Raw genomic sequence first — 24,748 nt, 5'->3', positions numbered from 1 at the left:
TTAGAAGAAAACACTACTTGTACAAAATGTCTTGCTTATATTAATTCGAAAACTGCCATGAGATTAGATGAGAAGTTTCAAAACTTTCCTAGCCCATTTCTATTTCAACTTAAAAATTTTTTTCCACTAAAATTAAAAATTAGCCTTTTATATTATCACTAGAAATTCAATTAAGTCAGAAGACAGCTCTGTTCAGTTCTGAGTTAAATGGAAGAGACAGAAACATGTTCTCTAAGAGCTAATTCTGGTTGGCTTCTCATGACATTATGAAATAGAATGCAATCTCTTCACCTGGACTCCTGCCATGTTCCTGGGGACTGTCCTTCTCATCGCCAGAGAAGGGAGACAGAGGGCAATGCTGGAGGTCTCATGGTGGGGCTGGGAAGGTTAATCTGGGAGAAATATTGATATAGTTTTCAAACAAACTTAAATTTTAAAGATCATTTCATATGGACATACTCTGTACCAAATAAAAGAGACAGGTGAGTAGTTGGGAGGTGAGGTAAGTAAAAGATAAAGGAGAAAATGGTCATTAAAAAAAAAAGAAATATTAATTTGGTCATTGGTTCTACCTTTAAGGAATTAAAAAATACAAGTAAAAGTTTTGACTTATTTGGAGATTAGTTTTGTTTGCTGGACTCATCTTTTGATCATAGCATGCTTTCTCAGATAGTCCTGCGTGGGTCAAAGCTTTATACTTGTTCTTTATGCATTTTCATGTTTGATACTCATAATAACCATATGAACTAGATAATACTCAGTCTTGGTTTTCGAGATAAGGAAACAATATTAAAGAGGCAAAATGACTTGCCCAGGTTACACAGCTAGTAGGTGGCGAGACAGGAATTGAACTCAAGACTGTCTGACACCAGAGACTATATTCATTCCACTCTGGTAGCCTTATAAAGTGTAGTTAGCCTTGCTACAGAACCAGAGGGTAGCTTTGGAATTCAGTCATGGTCCCCACACAGCCACCCAGAATCACTAAGACCTCTGTCCCTGCCTCTCTGCCCCTCTCAGCCTCCCCTCACAAGGCTGCCTGCCCAGTCTTCAAAACCTGGCCAAATGCCAGTTTCTTCAGGGAACCTTCCTCTGCTCTCCCTGAAGCCCTTCCTTTGTTAATCAGTTCCTCTTTAACCCCCAGAACATTTACTGAGCTATCAATACTTACTGACAAAATAGTTAACAGAAAAAAATTTTTTTAAAAGATTTTATTTATTATTCGACAGAGAAAGACAACAGCAAGAGAGAGAACAAGCAGGGGGAGTGGGAGAGGGAGAAGCAGGCTTCCCACTGAGCAGGCAGCTTGATACGGGGCTTGATCCTGGGACCATGGGATCATGACCTGAGCAGAAGGCAGATGCTTACGACTGAGCCACCCAGGGGCCCCTACAGAAAAATATTCTTAGCCCCCAGAATATTTACTGAGTTATCAATCTTAGGGACAATCATGTGTTATCACTATTCCAGGTGATAGAGATACATCCACAGACAAATCAGACAAAGACAAAATGTCCTTATGGGATTCCCTTTCTTGTGGGGAGAAGCCAAACTAGTGCATTGTACAGGATGTTAACAAATGCTGTGGGGAAAAATAAAACAGGAAAAAGAGGAAAAATAAAATTTCCTATCGGAAGTGAAACAGAGGACATTACAGCTCTAAAACAGTCCCATGGAGAAGACGACATCTGAACAAAGATTCGGAGATGAGAGTGAGAACCATGTGGATTTGGGCGGAAAGAATTTTCCAGGCAGAGGGAAGAAGGAAAAAGGCCCTGAGGTGGAGGCACCTCATGCTGTGGGAACAGAGAGGAGGCCAATTAGCATAAACCAAAGTTAGTAAAAAAAGAGAGTAGTGGAAATATAAGAAACTGGATACAACATGTGAACTTTCAGACTAACTTTGTAGCTATTTGCCCTTCCTCACTTCTGTTCTTCCTCCCCTCACGTGACCATGAACCTGGTGGGTTTTACTTACACCAGTAGTCATTGAAAGTAGAAGTAGACACATAATTCTAGGGCTAGATTATTTCTTTTTATTAAAACACACACGCGCACAACTTATACAGACTGGTTACTTAATCAACCACTCTGTTTTCTACCATAGGTTCCTACCATCTTCAAAGGGATTTAAGGGGACAAATAGTACAGTGTAACAATTTGACACTTAAGTGTTTTCCATGCCTAATCCCTTCTGTTGCTCATAATAATTCATTGAGGAAGGAACTACCCATATTAATGTCCTTTCTTTTCTTCTTTCTCTTATTTTCCCCCATTTTCTTCAAGCATCCTCATCTCTGGCCAATTATTCACTAGTCCATCTCACTATTGCCAAGAACTACGGCTTTCTGTGGATGAACTCAATGGGTAAGCCATCATCTCATCATGGCTATCCATTTTCACAAAATTATTTTATTTAGTAAGTTATTTTAATTTTTTATCATTTTATTTTTTTTCATTGTGATAAATGATAAACTCCCTCGTCTATTTCACCCATCCCCACTCTCTCCCCTCCCCTCTGGTAATCATCAGTTTGCTCCCTATAGTTAAGAGTCTGTTTCTTGGTCGGCCTCTCTCTCTCTGTTATTTCCTTTGCTTATGTGTTTTGTTTCTTAGATTCCACACGAGTGAGATCATATGGTATTTGTCTTTCTCTGACAGACTAGTTTCACTCAACATTACACACTCTAGCTCCATCCATGTTGTTGCAGATGGCAAGATTTCATCCTTTCTTATGGCTAAAAGATATTCATCACATCTTCTTTATCCATTCCTCTCTTGATGGACACTTGGGCTGTTTTCATATTTTGGCTATTGTAAATAATGTTGCAATAAACATAGGGATGCATGTATCTCTCTGCATTAGTGTTTTTTGTATTTTTTGGCAAATACCTCATAATGAAATAAGCCAGACACAGAAAAAGAAACCTGCATCTCATTTATAAGTAGAATTTAGAAGAGTGAAATACATGAAAGCAAAACCCATTCCTGGGTTGTAGGGTAGTTTGTTGGTTTGTTTGTTTGTTAATTTTAGGGAGAATTTCCATAGAGTTTTCCACAATGGATGTACCAATTTGCATTCTCACCAACAATGCTTCTTGTGTTTTTTATTTTAGCTATTCCAACAGGTATGAGGTGATATCTCATTGTAGTTTTGATTTAAATTTCCCTCATGATGAGTGGCAATGTTGAGCATCTTTTTATGTGTCTGTTGGCCCTCTATGACTTCTTGGAGAAATCTCTGTTCATGTCTTCAGCCCATTTTAATTGTATTATTTGTTGTTGGTTTTTTTTTTTTTTTTTTTTGGTATTGAGTTGTATCAGTTCTTTATAGATTTTGGATATTAACCCTTTATCAGATATATCATTTGCAAAACTCTTCTCCCATTCAGTAGGTTGCCTTTTAGTTTTGTTGACTCTTGGCTGTGCAGAAGATTTTTATTTTGAAGTAGCATCAGTAGTTTATCTTTGTTTTTATGTCCCTTAGTTTTTAAATAAAAAGTGTCTATATTTTAGGTGTGCAACATGATTAAATATAAACATACATAGTCAAGTGATTAGTACAGTCAGCTAATTAACATGTCCCTCCTCACATAGTTAACATTGTTTTTTTGTACAATGAGAGCACCTAAAATCTACTCTTAGAAAATACCCAACATTCAATATAGTATTATATATATTATAATATATAATATATATATTCAACATAGTATAATATAGCATTATAGTCATCATGCTGTACATTAGATCTTCAGACTTATCAATCTTACATAACTCCAACTTTGTACCCTTTGAACAATATCTCTCTGATTTTCCACTTCTCCACCCCAGTAACTAGTGTTCTACTCTTTGCTTTCATGTATTTCACTCTTCTAAATTCTACTTATAAATGAGATGCAGGTTTCTTTTTCTGTGTCTGGCTTATTTCATTAGTATAATGATTTGCAGGTTCATCCATGTTGTTGCAAATGGCAAAATCTGTTTCTTTTTTAAGACTGAATTACACACACACACACACACACACATACACACACACACACACACACACACACTTTCTTTACCCATTCTTCTGTCAATAGAATATGTTGTTTCCCTCTAAGATGTAAATGATTTTTCTTCGTGTATATAACCAGAATAGAGATTATTGGATCATACAGTATTCTTTTTTTTACCTTTCCAATGAACCTCAAAAACCATTTAACATAATGGTTTTCATATTGTTTTCCATAATGGCTGCACAAATTCATATTCCTATGAAGAGTGACGAGAGTTCTCTTTTCTCCATATCCTCACTAACACTTTTTATCTTTTATTTTTGCGGTAAAAGCCATCCTACAAGGTGGGAGGTGATATCTCATTGTGGTTATGATATGCATTTCCCTAATGATTAGTGCTGTTGAGGTTCTTTTCATGTATTTGATGGCTATTTTTTTTGTCTCTTTTGGAAAAATGTCTATTTGGGTCCTTTGCCCATTTTTAATGAGTTGTTTCTTGTTTTACTATTGAGTTGAATGAGTACCTTATATATTTTGGATATTAGCCCCTTATCAGATATGACTTAAAAATATTTTCTCCCAATGTATAGGTTGCCTTTACATTTTGTTGTTTCTTTCTTTTGCTATACTGAGGTTTTTTAGTTTGATATAGTACACTTATTTGTTTTTGCTTTTGTTGTCCAAGCTTTGGTGTCATATCTAAAAATAGTGCAAAGGCCAATGTCAAGGAGCTTCTTCCCTATGTGTTCTTCTAGGAGTTTTATACTTTCAGGTCTTGTGTTTAAGTTTTTACCCTATTTTGAGGAGATTTTTGTGTATGCTGTAAGATAATTTCATTCTTCTGCAAATTGATATTTAGTTTTCCAACACCATTTATTGAAGAGTCTATCCTTTTCCATGTGTATTCTTGGGACCCTTGTAAAAACTAGTTGGCCATATATGTATGAGTTTGTTCCTGGGCTCTCTATTCTGTTTTGTTGATCTATGTGTCTGAATGTATGCCAGTACCATACTGTTTTGATTACTACAGCTTTGTAGTATAGTGAGAAATCAGGAAGTGTGAGGCCTCCAACTCTGTTCTCTCAAAATTGCTTTGGCTATATGGTATCTTTTGTGACTATAAATTTTATGATTCTTTTTCTATTTTTGTGAAAAATGCCATTGGAATTTTGATAGGGACTATACTAAATCTTCATATCATTTTGAGCAGCATGGAAAACTTAACTATATTAATTTTTCCAATCCATGAGCATCAGATGTCTATTTGTTTGTGTCTCCTTCAAATTCTTTCATCAATATTTTTGGTTTTCAGTATATGGGTCTTTTACTTCCTCACTTAAATTTATTCTTAAGTATTTTAGTCCTTTTGATGCTATTATAAATGGGACTGTTTTCTTGATTTCCTTTTTGGATAGATCATTGTTAGTATCACTGAATTTCTTTTAAAAGCTGAATTTTAATGGATAATACAGAGCAGAATTTTCAAATGGAGCCCTTTGTACTTTTATTTTAGATGAGGTTCCAAAGGTTAAGAATGATATTATAGGGCAAGTCATCCTCACTTCTAAAGCAGAAAGCAGAAGTCTAGACCACCTGTGAAGGCCATGTGAGGTGGCCTATCATCATCATTCAACCTCAAGACTATGTAAGGGGCAAGAACCCCAAGTGAGGATTTTTTTAAAAGAGAGTTGTCAGTGTGCTTAGAGTCAGGTCCCCTCTCATGGAGGGACTTGCCTTAGCCCAAGTGAAGTGTGGTTTCAAGAGAACCACTCAGAGTTATTGGCTTATGTGTCCTGGCATTTGGGATGAAGAGAACTAGTGCTTAACTTAAGCTACGCTGGGAACCTATGCTTGACTAGAAGAGTTGAATGGCCATATTGGAGAAGAAAAGCACTTCCCCCCAAATAGGAGGCCAAAGTGCATGTTTTCCCATGCAAAACAGGGTGCCATGAAAAGACATCTCACCCAGGAAGAATATCTACGGAAGAAAAAGCTCCTAAGAGGACAGAACTCTAGAAGCTTATAAGCTGTAGGGGGATAATAAACAGAAGACTGGAGGAGAAACATGGCCTGCATCAAGGGGACAATAGCTACAGGCCAGTCGCAGACTTCTGAGAAATCTGCCAGAGTGCCCCATGAGGTCAAGATGGCACATTTTTTATTCACCCCATCTAGAGGGCACTTAGGTCAGATTACAGTCAGCCTGATAAGGAAGGTCTTTTCTTACCTACCTCTCTCCTCTCTTCCACATGATATGACCCCAAAAGAGAGGTCCAAACCAATAAGCAGGAGTGCAGGAGAGGATTGAGCCAGGAAATCACAGACATTTCTTCCACCCCAACCCCCACAGACATGAAGCACACAACCTTCCATCCCCAGCTGCTTCAGCTGAGGTACACCCACATGTGGTTGGTAGGAGAGGGGGGGAAAGTTCTGGATCAAATTAATTTTTTCCAAGTTTTGACATTACATTTGACAAGCCTTTTTAATTATTGACACAAGTCCATTCTTGAATCTGAAAGGGACCAGACAACATTTATTATATGAAAATCACGAGAAAAAGCCTATAGAGGCTAAGGAGAAATTATTCAAGAGAGCTCATCTGGAGTTAATCATGGGGAAAAGAAAATTCCTTTTTTTTTTTTTTTTGTTTTGTTTTGCTAATGTACTCAGTTCAGCTCAATTATTCAACTAAACATAAAGGTAAAAGTTATTTGTACGTTCAGGTTGCTGCTGTCAGAGTGATCTGGTTTGTCAAGCTCAATTGTTCAAGACTTTGCCTTATTTCCATGTAAAACTGAACCTGGAATTTAATTTATTTCTTCAAATAGTAATATTTTTACTTGACCTTCCACCTATTGACATACTGTCTACCCACATAGCCACCCAGCTTCCTTGGCAAATGTGTAAACTGTATTCCATTGATTCACCTGCAGCTCAAAGAACCTCTAAACCCATAATGACATTAGCTGCCGCACTTAAAAGAATATAGGCTGTCAACTACATCTAAACACATCTGGGCCGGTTCGCCAATCCCTGATGTCAGGATTAGAGGGATATTGACCTTCAGACCAGCATAAAGGAAATATATGGTGTGAAATCTTGATCTCTGCCCAAAACTGTCTGCCCATGGGAGGCAGTTTATTTGAGGAACATGTGCTCACTGAATGGCTACGGCAATGTGTATTGCCGGATTACTGGTCTGGAAGGGATTTTCAGGACCACCCCGACGCCCCCGGGGGGAAAGGACAGTAAGAAGGACAGAGCTCATTACATGTTGTGTGGTGTGATTACAGATACTTAGTAATTTATGAAATGAATGCAAGAATAGGCCAGCCAATAGCTTTTTTTCCACAGCTACCTTGTTCCGAAGAGGGAAGACTAGATAAGCAATACTCGATACTTCTGCTCCCCACTGTTATTTCCATTTGACAATCTTGTCCAATGGGATATCTTCCAGTGTAATCCCCCAGCCATTCTGACATGCTTTCTCATAAATCAGTTTTGTTGCTTCCCGTAGGCAGCTGCTTCCTTTAGTCTGTACCCCTCAGTCTCTGATCCCCACCTACTGAGCACTAAGCGTCCTTACTTGTAGAGCTAGCCAATAGTTAGGGTCAGACTGGACCTGATATTTTATCTGAAGTGTTCAGGAGTAGAAAGAATCTAGACTGTGGAGATTGGCTGAAGCTTCAGAGAAGCTAAAGCTTTTGATATTAGCTAAATATCAAAACCAACACCATCAAGTCCAAGGGTTCATATGCAGACAAAAATCTGAGGCAGAGCCCAAAGGCCTGTGGGCTGGTAGACAGTGAAATGGGAAAGTAGGCAAGTTGGTTGTGCTAGAAATGCGAGCTCTGTGTAACTGGGGTCCTGCTTGTCTTGTTCGTTGTTGTATCCCAACACCTCTTAAGTTCCTGGCACCTTTTAGGCACTCAATGTGTATTTGCTGAATGAATAAATGTCTTGGATGATTGCCACCATTGGGGCTGGCATTTTTGAGGCCTGTTCTTTTAGTCACACACCCTGAAGCCAGTTCAAAGCCAGAGTTCGAAGGCATAGGGCCCTACTCAGAGCACCGGGAGCACCTGAGTTAAGTACTGCCTTAAGGCAACGTGAGACTGAGACTGGTCAGGTGTCTGATTGTTCCACCCCATCAGGTTGCCTTGTCTCCCTATTTAGCTTGTCAGCCTCATGTCTTTTCCTAGGACAGTGCTGCACATGCAGCAGGGACTCAGAAAACACCCATCAGTTCAGGCTGAATTGTGCCGGGCTCCCTGGGTAACTCCTGCAGTTTGTTACCAGGCTCTCCTTCTCTAGTCAAAGAACATTGTTTGCATTATCTTACATTCATCAAAAAAAAAAAAAAAAAAAAAAAAATCCTTAAGCTGAGGAAGAAAAAAAATACAAACTGGATGTTTGCAGCAAGACATGTAGCTTAATAATTAGGACTGAATTATACAGTGCATTCCATAGTAGAATTTGGAATGAAACCACAGCCTTTTGAAACTGGTCTCCATGACATGTTCCATCTTGTTTCCTTTCTTAAAAGAACACAAAAGGTGAATCCTTTTAGCTTCTGAGACATAAGGCAGCCAGTCATCATGTGATTTCACAATGACCCTCCAGATTACCAAGACAAAATCTGGATTTTTCAGCTGTAATTCAGTGTTTCTTCTAAGAAAATAAGTTTTGTTTAGCCTAAAAGAGCCACTGATTTAACATTTTTTGACATCTTAGACTGAAAATTGTTCCAAACATAATTTGTTACTCTTTTGACAGAGGTCCAGATTTTGTAAAGTGAGAAACAGCTATTCTCATACCTGAGCCTTGATCTAAAATGGTTTCTCAATCTCAGCACCACTGACATTTTCGACCAGATAATTCTTTGTTGTGGAGGCCATCCTGTCCTGTGCTATATAACATGTGGCATCCTTGGCTTTGGCAGGTGGCACCCTCCCCGCCAATTGTGGCAAACAAAAATGTCCCCAGATACTGCCAAATGTCCCTGGGAGGGGGGCGGCCAAGTTTCCCTGCTGAGAACCACTGATCTACAACAGTCCTGTGGTTCAGTGTGGTAGGATCTTATTTTAAGGAGCTCTTGTGACTCTCCAGAAATTTCCCAACCATATCACTTTAGCATGAGAGTAGATCAGATTTTCTTCTTGCTTTTTAACAAGTATATTCATTTGACTATATTCTCTTTTCCTGTCTAATACTAGAGGTATTTTATATTGCAGCCTCCTTAAGGTAACAAATGTTCTTTTTCTTGAATTTCTTCACAGAAATAAGAATGGTATTTAGTCTGATGGATGCATTTAATGTATATCAACTAACCCTGTGAAAAACTCGGTATGAGAAACTCATTTCTGCTTTCAGCTGGTAGAAGGTTAGTATCATAAGGGCATAATTGTTTTCTTTTTTGGTCCTTGTCGGATTCTCAGTACCTGGAAGAATACCTGGTATGTAGTCATGGCTTAATAAATATTTGGTAAATTAATTATGTCACTTCTTTTCTAAAAAATATTTACTGGGCTCCCAATCCCATTTTCTATGGGATAACACTGAGAATTCTTGGGCTGGAACTTAACACTTTCTTTATTCTGCATTTTCTAATCTTCTTCCCTGCTTCTATGCTACATAATCCCAGCCCCTGACCCAAACTTATCTCCTAATATTTTCTCAAATTCCCACAAACATTCTTGCCAATGCACAAATTACTCACTTTGCTATCTTTGCTTAGAATTTTTTTCAAGCTCTCAACTGAGTCAAATAAATGCAACACATACTTAAAAGGTCAGTCATCTTATTTCCTCTCTTTGGTTACATTTCCTGGCTCCAAGAACCCACAGGGACATCTTCTTACTCAAAGTCAAAAATTTGCTGGTCTGTACCTCTCCCTGAGTATTTTAATTCTAAAAGATGCAGCACCTTTCACTATACTATTTTTGAATTATCATTTTTGTGGGCAGATATAATCTCTTTCCAAGTACACCACAACCATTTTGAAGGCAGAAATAAATTATCATCTCTTGTTAAAGACATCATGGAGTATATTAAATGACACTTATATAGTGAAGGAGCAGTATTCTCCCTAATTCTTTTATTCAACTAGTACTTTTCCCCCCCTCATTTTTAAAATTTAATTTCTTTTCAGTGTAACAGAATTCATTGTTTATGCACCAGACCCAGTGCTCCATTCAAGTAGTACTTTTGTGCATCTACTCCATGCTGGGTATACGTCCCCTGTCCTCACAAAGTGTTTAGGCCAATTGGAGAAACCCTGGTATCAAATGTGGCAAGAACTAGATTTGAGTCCAAAGACTTTGGTGTGAATACTAACTTTGCCACTTACTAGTTGTGTGTTCATCTCAGTGACTTCATCCCAATGACTTCATCTGGAAAATGGGGATGATAATGCTTGCTCTGTCTACCTCCCATAATAAAGATCAAGCTGTATTGCATTTTATGTGCAAATATTTTCTAAATGACAGGATATGGTAGTTTTAATTTGTCCACAGGTTCTTTAATACTCTTCCCTTCAAGAAGTGGAGCCTTATTCTCCTCTTGAGTCTGAGCTGGACTTAGTGACTCGCTTCTAATAAAGCAAAGTGATGCGTGCAATAAAACAGCAGTGCAACTTCTGTCTTGGTTACTCTGTTTCTTTTTTTTCTTTTTTTTTTTTTAAAAGATTTTATTTATTTATTTGACAGAGAGAAATCACAAGTAGATGGAAAGGCAGGCAGAGAGAGAGAGAGGGAAGCAGGCTCCCTGCTGAGCAGAGAGCCCGACGCAGGACTCGATCCCAGGACCCTGAGATCATGACCTGAGCCGAAGGCAGCGGCTTAATCCACTGAGCCACCCAGGCGCCCCGGTTACTCTGTTTCTTGAATTCCTTGGTCTGAGCAAGGGCAGCTGTTCCGATGTGAGAAGCTTTCTGGAGAGGCCCATATGGTGAGGGACAAGGGCCTCTTGACAACATGCTCAGACTTAGAAGCAGAACCCTCAGCCCCAGTCAAGCCTTCAGATAACTGAAGCCACAACCAGCCCCATTTGACTCTAACCTCATGAAAAGACCTGATACATACCATCCAGCTCAGCTGCTCCTGGCTTTCTGACCCCAAAATCATGTAAGACAATTTATGTTTTAAAAGTTGCTAATGTCGGGGATAATTGATTAGGGAGAGCTGGGTAACTGGATAATATGTACAGTACTAAAGAAATTTAAGGTATTGTTTTTGACTGTGCAAATATTTGTTGAATGAAGGATAACATAATCTACTGAGGTTTATAGCTGAATGATGAGTTAGGAGTGGAAGAAAAAGCAGCTTCCAATAAAAATTGCAAAACATTAAGAACTAGGAGAAATCAGATGAATGTAAAATTTCTGCTGGGTGATCGGCAGACATTTCCCACCCTGCCACATACTTCATTTTCTGAGAGGTATCAACCTGTGACAGTGACTGCAGGCTATGAGCCAAAGGGTACAGGCTGAAAGAATTGTTCATTTCTCCTAACTGCTTTTGGTTTATTTCATTTTCCATTCTCATTTTGAGCTAAAATTGATAGTTTTAATTAAATAAGAAATGAGAACTGTACTTCTCCTTTGCACAGGATATATACATATATACACTAAAGAAGGTAACCATGGTTCTTTGTTAAACACAAAGGCTATAGGCATGGGAATTTATGATTTGTTTGCATCAGTGCGACCTTCTGAAAGTCACTGCTCTCCCTTTGCCAGAGTAACACTGACCCAGCCTGGCCTTCATTATTAATAATGCCACTGGGAGGCTGAATTCACAGTCCTCACCAGTCAACTTTGTCAAAATTAATAAGAACTAGAACAAATTTAAATTTAAAACTATCTAACTACATCTGGTCCACAGGATGCCCATTTGTAACCAATTTCTTAAACACCCCACTGAGAACACAGTTGTGGAGGAGACTGTCAATTTATTAACCTATTTAATAATAAATACAGAATTTAAATTTCTCACTGAATATTTATTGACCCTAATTTTGCCAGGGTTTCAAGTGAAGGGCTTTGGAAGCTATGTTAACTCTTTAAAGCTGTAAGAATAGTACTTAATATATTTGCCTAAAATGTTATAGGTAATAAAGAATGTGAACCATACAAATTTTCTAAAAATGTTTTATCAATCTGCTTGGTTAAAAGACTGATAGCTCATGGAAAATAAAACAGTGTAGTCACTAATTGAAGATGACATGCTACAATATATAAAAAATCCTAAAGACACCACCAAAAAATCACTAGAAGTAATAAATGAATTCAATAAAGTTGTAGGATACTGAATTAATACCCAGAAATCCGTAGCTTTTCTATATACTAATAAGGAAGTCTCAAAAAGAAGAATTAAGAAACAATTCTGTTTATAATTGCACAGAAATAAAAAACAAAACCAGAAAAACCTTAAGAATAAGCTTAACCTAAGAGGTGAAAGACCTGTATTCGGAAAACCATAAAATACTGATGAAACAAACTAAAGATGACACAAATAAATGGAAAGCATCCTATGCTCATTGATCAGAAGAATTAATATTGTTAAAATATCCATACTACTCAATTCAGTTTATAGATTCAGTACAATACCTATCAAAATACCAACATCATTTTTACAGAACTAAAAGAAATAATACTAAAATTTTCATGCAACCACAAAAGACCCCAAAACAGCCAAAAACAATCTTAAGAACAAAGCTGGAAGTATCACAATTCCAGATTTTAAGATATACTACAAAGCTATAGTAATCAAAACAGTATGATACTGACACAAAAACAGACACATAGGGGTGCCTGGGTGGCTTGGTGTGTTAAGCCTCTGCCTTCAGCTCAGGTCCTGATCCCAGGGTCCTGGGATCTAGCCCCACATTGGGCTCTCTGCTCAGCAGGAAGCCTTCTTCCCCCTCTCTTTCTGCCTGATTCTCTGCCTACTTGTGATCTCTCTCTGTCAAACAAATAAATACAATCTTAAAAAAAAAAAAAACAGACACACAGATTGTGGAACAAAATAGAAAGCTCAGAAATAAATCCATGCTTACATGGTCAATTAATCTATGACAAAGAAGGCAAGAATATACAATGGGGAAAAAATCTCTTCAACAAATAGTGCTGGGAAAACTGGAGAGCTACATGTGAAAGAGTGAAACTGAGCTATTTTCAAACACCATACACAAAAATAAACTCAAAATGAATTGAAGACCTAAATGTGAGACCTAAAACCATAAAAATCCTAGAAGACTACATGAAAATAAAAACCTTTTGCACAACAAAGGAAACTATCAATAAAACAAAAAGTCAACCTATCAAATGGGAGAAGATATCTGCAGAAGATATATATGCAAACTATATATCCAATAAGAGGCTAATAGCCAAAATATTTAAAGAACTTATAAAACTCAATACCCCCAAAATAAAAATCCAATAAAAAAATCAGCAGAAGACATGAACAGACATTTCTCCAAAGAAGACATCCAGGTGGCTAAGAGATATATGGAAAGATGCTCAACACGTTACACTCAACGGAATGGCTAAAATCAAAAACACAAGAAGCAGTAAATGTTGGCAAGGATGTGGAGAAAAAGGAACCTTCATGTACTGTTGCAACTGGTGCAGCTGCTCTGGAAAACAGTATGGAGGTTCCTCAAAAATTTAAAAAGAGAACCACCCTATGATCCAATAATTGTGCTACTGGGTATTTACCAAAAAACTCCACAAAAAACACAAATTCAAAGGGATACATGTTGGTAGTGTTATTTATAATAGTCAAACTATGGAAGCAGCCAAATTTCCACTTATCCAGATGAATGGATAAAGAAGATGTGATGTCTATTATTCTATCTATAACTATATTTATATCTATACAATGGAATGTTATTCAGTCATAACAAAGAATGAAATCTTGCCATTTGCAACAACATGGACACAGCTAAAGAGTACAATGCTGAGCAAAATAAGTCAGAGAAGGACAAATACTATATGATCTCACTCATGTGGAATTTAAGAGACAAAACAAATGAGCAGAGAGAAAAAGAAAGAGAGAGAGAGAGAAATTAAGAAACAGACTCTTAATTATAGAGAAAAACTGATGTTAGTTACCAGAGGGGCGGGGGTGGGGGTATGGGTGAAATAGGTGATGAGGGTTAAGGAGTGCACTTGTCATGATGAGATGATGAGCACCAGATAATGTATAGAATTGTTGAATGACTGTATTGTACACCTATAATTAATATAACACTATATGTTAACTAACTGGAACTAAAATAAAACATAAATAATAAAATAAAGAACTTATACAATTCAATACCAAAAAACCAAACAATCCAATTTTAAAAAATGGGCAGAGAAGCTGCAAATATGAAAATTTCATATTTTTTTTCTACAGGAGACATACAGGAAAATGCAAATCAAAACCACACTGAGGGGTGCCTCGATGGCTCAGTGGGTTAAGCCTCTGCCTTTGTCATGATCTCAGGGTCCTGGGATCGAGCCCCACATTGGGCTCTCTGCTCAGCAGGGATCCTGCTTCCCTCTTTTTCTCTTCCTGCCTCTCTGCCTCCTTGTGATCTCTCTCTGTCAAATAAATAAATTAAATCTTTAAAAAAAAAACCACACTGAGATATCACCTTATCCCTGTCAGAATGGCAAAATCAAAAAGACAAGAAATAACAAATGCCAGAGAAGATATGGAGAAAAAAGAACCTTTGTGAGAATACAGCTACTATGGAAAAATAGTATGAAGAAAAAAATAAAAAGTGAAGTACCATATAATCCAATAACTTCACCACTGTGTATTTACCCAAAGAAAATGAAAACATGAATTTGAAAAAATATACGATAGGCACCCATATGTTTATTACAACATTATTTACAATAGCCAAGATATGGAAGCCACCCAAGGGTCTACTCAATAGAGGAGTGGATAAGGAAGATGGACTATTATGCATCCTTAAAAAAGGATGAGTTTGTGCTATTTGCGGCCACATGGATAGAGCTTGGGGCTATTGCGCTACATGAAATGAGTCAGACAAGGAAAGATAAATACCATATGATTTCACTTATATGTGGACTCTAAAAATAAACACAAATAAATAAACAATCAGGACAAATCAGACCTATAAATTCAGAGAACAAACTTATGGTTGCCAAAGGTGAAGGGGGTGGGAATGGGCAGAACTGGTGAAGACGAGTAGGAAATACAGGGTTCTAGTTATAGAAGAAGTAGGTCATGGGATGAAGGGCACAGCATAGGGAATATAGTCAGTGTTGTATTTTAACAGTGTTGTATGGTGACAGACAAGTGGCTACCATTGTGCTGAGCACATCATAACAGGAGCTGAATCACTATATTGTACACCTGAAACTAATTTAACATTGTGTGTCAACTACACTCAAATAAAAAAAAAAATTAAAAAAAAAAAAAGAAAGTATGACTGAAAACATTCTTACTTGTAGGAGACCTGCTGTTGACTGGAGAAGGTTGGGTGCCAACGGTTGATGTGACAACATCATGCAGAGGACCTACGGAAGGGTTCACTGAGCCTGAAAGGATGAAATGGATAATGATGATGAACAAAATATTGTAATAGAAAGATGATGTGCTGACCTAATTTTCCCCACAACTTTATCCATTATTTCAGAAATCGTTATTGAAGGTCTGTTACATTAAGGCTGTGGGACATTGTGGTGGAGGACATCAGGCTGCCTTTACCGACCAGACCCTAGGTAACAGGCAGGGAGCCAGGCACTGTGTTGAGTGTAGGGCACCACGGGGTTGCAAAGAAAGGGCACCGGCTGATATTGGGAAGTCAGGAGAAGCTTCCTGGTGTTAAAATAACATTTAACCAAGCACTGGTAAAACAACTATAGCAGCTAATATTTCAAAGTATTTGCAAAGTAATCATACAATCTACAAATCTGTAAGCCTGTAAAATTATATTGGCAAGAGTAGAAACAATGATGTAACTATCCAACCGGAAGTAACATCAATGAGCCTAAGATTAATGGTATTATTACTCCCATTTTTAAAATGCCTGTTTTTGTCAGAAAATTTTTATCTGGTTATAACTTTTCTCTCTGTGTGTGTGGGGAGCAGGTAGGGATGAAAGAGAGACTAGAATATATTGTTTTATCATATAATACATTTATATCGGTTCCTTAAAGCTCCCACTACTCAACTGTAAAATAGTCCTACTAACAGTATAAAACAATCTACAAATGCCAGAAGGATCTACTGACTTTAGGAAGGTCAGGGTTAAATATGGTTAAATGATTTTGAGGTGAGGGAATTTTGCAACTTTCTAGATATAATGACATTGGGTAGCGTGTCACACATCTGATGAGCTGTGTCAATTACTTGGACATTTAATTATAAATTATACTATTGGTTCTGTTCTATAATTTATTTTAAGAGAAAAGAATATATTCTATAAATTGTGTCACCTGATAGCACATAGCACATTGGAAGGGATCTGTGTTTTGTAATCAAGATGTATCTGTGTTTTATTTTCAGTGTTGGTAGTGTTGTTGCTGTTGGCTGTAGGTGATGCTTACAGCTGGCTCTGACTTGTTATCATATAAATGATCCCTTGCTATTAAGCTCTGAGGAGGTAGGTGTGGGATGGGTAGAAAGTTACCTGAGAGCATACAAATAGGCTAGTGGAATGACCATTTTCTTCCACCCATCCCACCTGAAACATATTTGAACACTTCAGCATGACATTCAAATCTGATCATTATTTTCCTCCCCCTGTTCCATTCCCCACTTCATTTCCCGATGCTGCCTATCATCTTTTACAACTTGAATCATCCACTCAATCCAAGGGGTGATATTTCAACCTGATCTCTGTGGATTCTTGCTTTGTGTGCATGCTGTTTCCTTATACTTTCCCATTGCAAACAGCCTGGTATGTACCATCTGAAACTTGAAGAATCCCAGGGATCTTTGTGATGTGCTCAGAGTCCTAATGTTTACCTTATCAGGGACCTTAGTACTCTACATCATCAGTATACCCCTCAAGAGAAGTGACTGTGTTGCTCCTCATGGTATTTCTGGTTCCTGGCAAATGCAAGTGGATGAATGAATGCATATGGATTCATTCTAAACATTGAAAGAGAGAAGACCAACTTTAAGTGCCTATCTGATGGCTGGTGCATAATGAGCATCATCTGCCAAAGCAGTAACCTTCGTAAGCATGGGCCTGGAAAAAGAATGCCTTGGTGTTTTGCTCTGTAGACTGACTGGAACAGAGGGTGGCAAACTACGGCCCACAAATCAAATTCCACCCATCGCCTGCGTTTGTAAATAAAGTTTCATGGGAACACAGCCATGTCCATTTGTTTATGTAATGGTCTATGGCTGTTTTTGTACTACAATGGCAGAGCTGAGTAACTGCGATAGAGACCATACGGTCCACAAAGCATAAAATATTTACTATCAGGCAGATAAAAACAGAACATGTTTGCTGACTTCTGGAAAAGAAGATGTTGATAGGTTATGCTTAATCCTAGATTTCTGCAAAGGGAAACATTTATTTTTCATTTACTGACTATTTCTATTTTAAGATATTATTCTGCCATGTTTAACACCACATGGCTTTGTAATCTGAGGGCTTCTCAGCACACATATCCTTACAGTGTATTAGGAAGTTGCCACTGCAAGATTTGTATTTAAAGATGAACTCTTTGCCCTGTAACAAAAATGATGCATGGCTTTCAACATGAAACCTGCAGCCAGAAAAAAAAAAAAAAAGCCCTTCTGGTTTCAGATTGTCCTGTAGAAGTAGAAGCTCTGCCTTGGTCAAAACAAAACTCAGAGGGTGTAGAAAGAAGTGGCTAAAACCTAACGGGAAATCGAAACAAAAACAACAAAACTATTTCCCAAAAGTCAAAAGCAGAATTTAGCAGAAGCCTGTCAGTCGGTTTTCAGACCATCACATTTGGCAACCGGTTCTAAGGGATGAAGCTGCTGGCCTAAAGCAACTTCATCTGCTCCTGAGTGTGTCTCCTCTGCAGGCCTGGCAGGACGCTCAGGACCACCTTCATGGTTAATAGTGGCCAGGTGTTTGTCTGGCCCACAGGGCAGCTGGTCAGTTCTAGGCCTTCCTCAGAGCTTGGATTAGCACTTAACTGGTCCATCTAGAAATGAACCAAACTTCAGATCTTCCTAGATCCTTGCTTGTCAAAATGTAGTCCATGGCTTCTTTTAGGAGCGTGTTTAGAAATGTAGAATCTCTGGCCCTCCCCCTCCAGCTCAACTTAGTGAATCAGAATCTTCTTTTTAACAAGATTCTTGGGTGATTTCTGTATATATTAAAGTCCTTAACTGATACCCTTAGGATCCCTAGGATCAGACAGGGTATGAGAAAAATCATGAAATAGGAAGGATTTGGCATATTCTGCCTCAATATTCAGTTGTTCTCTTGCCGCACTATTGAGATATCCCTTTCTGATCCTTTCTCCATATTCCAAAATACACGTGCACCCTCAAACAGACATGACTCATCAACCCCTAAATCTCTGTCTATCCCAAATGGAAAGCCATTTAACGATGAATAACAGCTGATGACAGCGAGGACATTACCCACCCCAGGGGGTATTTGCACTCAACTTTTGTTTTAAAATAAAGAAAAAAAACTCACCCCACCTCAAAACAAAACAAAATAAGACAAGGCAACTCTGTATATGCCAAAAAAGTTGACCCAACAGTGCTAGAACTTTAGACATTCTGGTAAGCCAGGGTAGCAGTGAAGCAAGCTACCTTGGTCCCTCCTGTTAACCTAGTAGTCTTTGAACTTTATCAAATGCCCTTAGGTCATGTGATGGTTAACTTTCCTTTGAATAGCTATAGATCTTGCATTCATTCTTTCCTAGAAAGAACAGAGCACTCCTACACCTCTTGAAACAGGAAGCAGACCCATTTGCACAACCCTCCAGCACTGAGATAAGGTCTCTAGCTGGTAACACCAAGATATCATATCATCAAGAAATGTTACAGAGCACTACATTCCCTTACCAACTAACTGCCCTGAACCCCTTAAAAAACTCCCGGACCAGGAAGAAAGCCTTTGGACAAGACTCCACCTTCTCCCCAGGTGGCCAGTCTCTTGAATAAGGCTCATATTCCTTTCTAGGCAAAACTCTTTTTTTTTTTTTTAAGATTTTATGTATTTGTTAGAGCCCACAGGCAGGGGGAGCGGCATGCAGAGAAGGCAGAGAGAGAAGCAGGTTCCCTGCTAAGCAAGGAGCCTGATGCCGGACTCCACGGAGCACCCTGGGATTGATTATGACTTGAGCCAAAGGCAACCGCTTAATGGACTGAGCCACCCAGCCAACCCCAAACTCTCTTTTGAGTATTGGCCTATTGAGCAAGGGGCAGCCAAACTTGGGGTTTGGTAACAGCAGGGTAGGATATTTTGGAAAGGATCTTTAAAAAAAAAATGTATTTATTGTTGAGTCACAGGAATCTGCAGGCCCTGGTACTCCATGGCTGCTTGATGAGCCACTGATCACCCCACCCTGATCCCTCCCCTTTTCCGAGTTTACTAGAATAAGAATCACTGAGCATTTGAACTTCCGGGGAGACTGTGAGGTAGGTGGGGAAGGGACCGTCTCAGGGAACTATTAGCTTGCAGGCTTCCAACTCTTCTTTGGGAACAAAGGGCAGCAAAAGCTTCTCTTCCCTTACTAAATCTCCTTTTTGCTCTGTAATATTCTGAGAATTTCTCCACTTTAGATTTTTGTCCTGTATTTTCATCTCAATATCTGTCAACAGTAATGGCTTGATAAAGCAATAACTGTTGCACAAAGCATCAGAAGTTTTCCCAGTGTTCATAAAGCACCCAGCAGTACTACCATGAACAGAAAGTACGTTTGGAAGAAAGTGTTTCAGAACTTAAAACAAGTAAGGGAGTGTGATCCAGTGATGACACTGCTTTACAGAGTCTCTGCTATATCTTCTAAATCATTCCCAAAGATCCATGCTAGAATGTGACTAGAATGTAAGCTGTAATTTTGGGAAACTGCACTCTTCAGGATTTATTGGTTTTAATATTTGATCATAAGGGCTAAAAATTCATTTGACAATGTAAAAATAACCATTTGCTCAGAACCTAAAATTATACTAGATCAAGGGCTGTCCTGTAAAGCTGGAATTGTGGTATGCTTTGGGAATCAGGATCAGTGCCCTTCCTTATTATCCTAAAATTAGTCATTATTTTCTGATCTTAGGACTTAGCTTAGCTCAAGAAAATGTGAAGACAAGCCACAGATTGGGAGGAAAATATTTGCAAAAGATTCAACTGGTAAAGGACTATTATTCGAAAAATACAAAGAACTCTTGAGACTCAACAGTAAGATAACAACAACCTACCTGATTTTAAAATGGGCCAAAGACTTTCATAAACACCTCAGTAAAGAAGATAAATGGATGGCAAATAAGCATATGAAAAGATGATTCGCATAATATGTCATCAGAGAAATGCAAATTCAAACAACAATGAGATATCATTGCACAGCTATGAGAATGGCCCAAATCCATAACACTGATGGTATGAAATGCTGGAGAAGATGTGGAGCAACAGGAACTCTCATTCGCTGCTGGCAGGAACGCAAGATAGTACTGTCACCTTGGAAGAGAGTGAACCCAAACCTAAACATACTCTTACCTGCAGTCCAGCAATTTTATTCCTTTGTATTCACTCACAGGAGCTGAAAACTCATGCCCACACTAAAACCTCCACATGGATCTTCACAGCAGCTTTATTCATAACTGCCGAAACTTGGAAGCAACCAAAATGTTTTTCAGTAGGTGAACAAATATATAAACTGCTCCATGTATAAAATTGAATAGTATTCAGTACCATTAAAAAAAATAGGCTGCCAAGTCATAAGACAACACTGAAGAACCCTAAATACACATTATGAAATGAAAGAAGCCAATCTGAGAAAGCTACATACGGTATGATTCCGACTATATGACATTTGGAAAAGGCAAAATTGTAAAGACTATCAAAAAAAAAAAAAAATCAGTGGTTGCCAGGGATTGGAGTTGGGGTAAAGGATGGATAGGAGGAGCAAAAGGATTTTTAGGGTGAGAAAATTTAAGGCTGTTTGAAACTACTGGCAGGTACATGTCATCGTACATTTGTTCAAACCCATAGAATATACAATACCAAGTGTGAATCCCAAAGTAAATTATGGACTTTGTGTTATTATGATGTGTCAGTGTAGGTTCATCAGTTGTAACAAATGAACCATTGTCTTGAGTCAAGCTGATAGCGAGGGAGAATGTACTATGTGGGGGAGGGTATATAGGAAATCTCTGCACCTTCCTCTTTTGCTGTCAACCTAAAACTTCTCTAAGAAAATAAAATAAAATAAAACCTTTAAACCAAGAAAAACTCAGTTTTAATGTCGGGAAAGATTGGAATTTTAAACATGGTTCTGTGATGGGATTTAGGAATTTAAGGTTGTTTGGGTGTTAGCTCATGTTCTTAGAGTCTGTCAAAGTTACTGGCAAATCCACATGAGAACCAGTCACCTTTACCCTATTCTAAGACTGTAGACCTTAACTGTGTCCAGCCTTCTAGAAAGGACGTGCATTTATCTCTGAAGGAACTAGACAAAACTATGGATGTTCCAGTGTAAATCCACGACCACTTCTGAATGATTAACTCAGAGTTCACAGGGAGAAGCTTGTGCAGTATTATAAGCACGATGCCACTGTCCCAGATTCAGAATGGCACCTGCTCCTCAATGGTGGATTTGCATTGAGCCATGTACCCTTCCCATCCAAGGCTCCCAGGAACCAACTGCCTGCATTTGTGAATGCGCTGGGTAGGACCCAAGACACAGACAGTGGCCTTGAAGCAAAGGGAAACTTTTCCTTATAAGCTATCCTGGATTTTACGAGTATGTTACAGACTACAGTATCTCTGAAAATAGGAAGGTGGTAAAAGATGTTAATGGTCTTGCAGAGTTGTAATAATGGCTAACAAATCTGCTCAAGTATTACTTTACTGTTATCTGTGCATGTTTGATAGTTGTCGTTACAAACTTCTATTTTTTATAGGCAATCTGTTGTCGCTGTATTTGTTGAGACATTTGTTCACATCTTTTAGGTAGAAAAATCTCCATTATCTGGTGAGGTATAGAGTAGCGAATATTCTGGTTAAGCAAATGTTGTGATAAGTAGAATGATCCTGCATATCAATTTTCAAGTCATAAAAATCTTCAATGTGTCAGATTCTGTGCTTCAACCTAGGGGCATGAAAATCATGAGGATAGAGTCCTTATCCTCAAGCTATTTATATCTCATACATGGCTTAAGTATTAAAATTATAAATTCTATATATAATTTAATACTTAAGTATTAAAATTATAAGTTCTATATATATAATTGAAGGTTTTTAGTGACTCAGAAGGGATTTTAGGATTTTAAGAATCTCTCTTGATCATCAATATATTAGTGTTAATTTTCATCATATGGTATGTTAGCAAAAAGCTATTATTAAAGAAAGTTGAAAAAAATTTGCCATATTCATCAGAAATTCTCAGGAACAGGAATCAGCTACTTTTTATTTGAAGAAATTCTTTTAAGCAGAGTCCCATTGTTTTGTCAAAAAAGTTTTGATAGTATGAAATTTAATAATTTTGAGCTGTGTAAAGAGTTTTCCAAGATTAAACTACCATGGAAATAATGAGTGTTCTATTTATTCTAATTAGAAGGGTTCTGAGTTTATGGCAGTCTTGATCACCCCTGGTTGACCTTATTAAATAGACAACTCACCCAAGGAAAAAGTGATCTTTTCAGATGAGATATTCCACACTTCATTTCCGGGGACTGGAGACAGAGCCATACACCAGATGGTCAGGTTGTTTGATTCGGCTGGTTTATTACCATACACCTTTGTCAAAACAGACTTCAGCTCCAAAAATCCACCTTTGTCTTTTCTCTCTTCATTAGTAATGTATATTCCTATAAGACAGATCCGGGACAAGATCAGTCACCAGTTTTCTGTATGAGCCATAAAATGATGTCGAGGCATGGCTGGGGATGGTCCAGTTTACAGTAAAAGAGTCTAAAATGGTCAAACCACAGCTTCTGCACACTGAGCAGGCCTAAACTGTTAACCTAAACTGTTTTGCTCAAGCTCCTGCATGGTATTGATCCATGGTCAAGGCACAAAATGTATCGATTAATAGTGTTGCTTTATTTGTGACCATGGGTCCGGGGTTGGGGGCCTGGACCATGGGTCCGTGGTTGGGGGCCAGCTGTCCTAGCTCACCAGCATTGTTTATTGGAAACAGTGAGATTGATCATTTGCATGTGACCTGGGCCAGAACCTGGGAAGGCTTTACTGTCGAGTCTGGTTACATAGCAGGAATATGTCTAAGTAAAATACAAAACAACCTCAGCCAAGATTCCATTTTGGGCTCCCCATTTCTGAGGTATTCTCTGCCATATTGGTGATCCCCTCCCCTTTAAAAAGAACCCCATACCTGATTTCACTGGCCCCCTTGCTGTAAATCTAGACATGTGATATGTACCCTTACTTTAATGGTGTTTTTATATTGTGTCTTTTTCCTGAAATAAGCTATAGATTTATAACCACTGTCATTTTGGGTCTTGTGAGTCTCCTTTAGAAATAGAAACTATTTAACTGCCACTGTTAGTCCAGCCTCCAAATAGCACACATGGCAGCAGGAAATTAATGTAAAACCATCTGTCACTGTAGGCCAGAACTTTCTGGACTCTCCGTAGCTTTTTTACACGACGGGCTCTAAATGCTAGTTTTGAAGTTGTTGCTTGCCAAAATAATAACTAAACGCAGTTTTACCACACTGTCTGGCCTCATGGTTGGGAGGGTGGGAGGGTAACCCAGTACATCAAGCCAGGGCTTATTTAACAGGAGAACATATATCTAATGACCTTTAAGAGGTATTTTCAGGATTGCATCCATCATTATTAAGGGTGAATTATTTTCAAGTGAGTAACAAACCCAGTAAGGGTCTAAAAATGAATCAAGTGGATTGATATAATCGTTCATCAACATGAACTTTTTATTTTATCAGTTAAAAGTAATAATGTATCAAAAGCTATGGGACTCAGTTACTGTTGAAAAGATATTGAGCTTTGAGCAAAAGAATGACTCAAGAGAAAGGGGAAGGGCTATTGTCCCAGGCAGGGAATGGCTGGGATCGTTCTGCCTGTTTACTACCTCTGAAAAGTACAGCTTTGTACGTTCTCACCTGAGCTTGCCTCTATGTGTGTTCCAGCTCCAAGACTTTTTAATCCTCCTAGAGGAGTTCCTTGTCATAAAGCCCAGTCCTTTATGTATACTTCCTCTAGTCTTCCACACCCTACCCCACTCAGAGCCTTAAAGAAAAAAGTAGAAAGTATTTCTTTATTGATTTAAAGCAGTGGTGCTAAGTTATCTGATAAATGAAATTATTAATAAATGTATGTTGAATTAAACTTTTTTTTTGCCCTCCTATAAGAGATCTGCTTTTACTGACAGTTAAATAAAACATGAGCATTTATATTCGAGTTAAAGAAATCAGGTGTGGGGCTCCTGGGTGGCTCAGCTGGTCACTTGATTTTGACTCAGGTCATGATCTCAGGGTCCTGGCATCAAGCGAGGAATCTGCTTCCCCTCTTCCTTCCCCTCTGCCCTTCTCCTGCTCATGCACACTCTCTCTAAGAAATCTTAGGAAAAAGAAGAAGAAGAAGAAG

The 24,748-nt window shown here is 38.3% G+C and overlaps 1 protein-coding gene across 5 annotated transcripts in view; it reads right to left on the bottom strand.

The window, feature by feature from the left end:
* CD96 (CD96 molecule) overlaps window positions 1–24,748 on the bottom strand; it is a 90,269-nt gene that overhangs the window by 23,717 nt on the left and 41,804 nt on the right. For all 5 annotated transcript variants that reach the window (XM_082731908.1, XM_082731905.1, XM_082731907.1 and 2 more), the window contains exons 7-8: window positions 22,802–22,990; window positions 15,463–15,555 (exon numbers count right to left, since the gene is read on the bottom strand). In XM_082731908.1, coding sequence (XP_082588034.1) covers window positions 15,463–15,555; window positions 22,802–22,990 — 282 coding nt within the window. The remainder of the gene's footprint in view (window positions 1–15,462; window positions 15,556–22,801; window positions 22,991–24,748) is intronic.

Source organism: Mustela nivalis (assembly GCF_964662115.1).
Source record: "Mustela nivalis genome assembly, chromosome: 1".
Taxonomy (NCBI): Eukaryota; Metazoa; Chordata; class Mammalia; order Carnivora; family Mustelidae; genus Mustela; species Mustela nivalis.
Note: the sequence above shows the minus strand (reverse complement) of the source record. Positions and strands in the feature narration are given on the sequence as shown.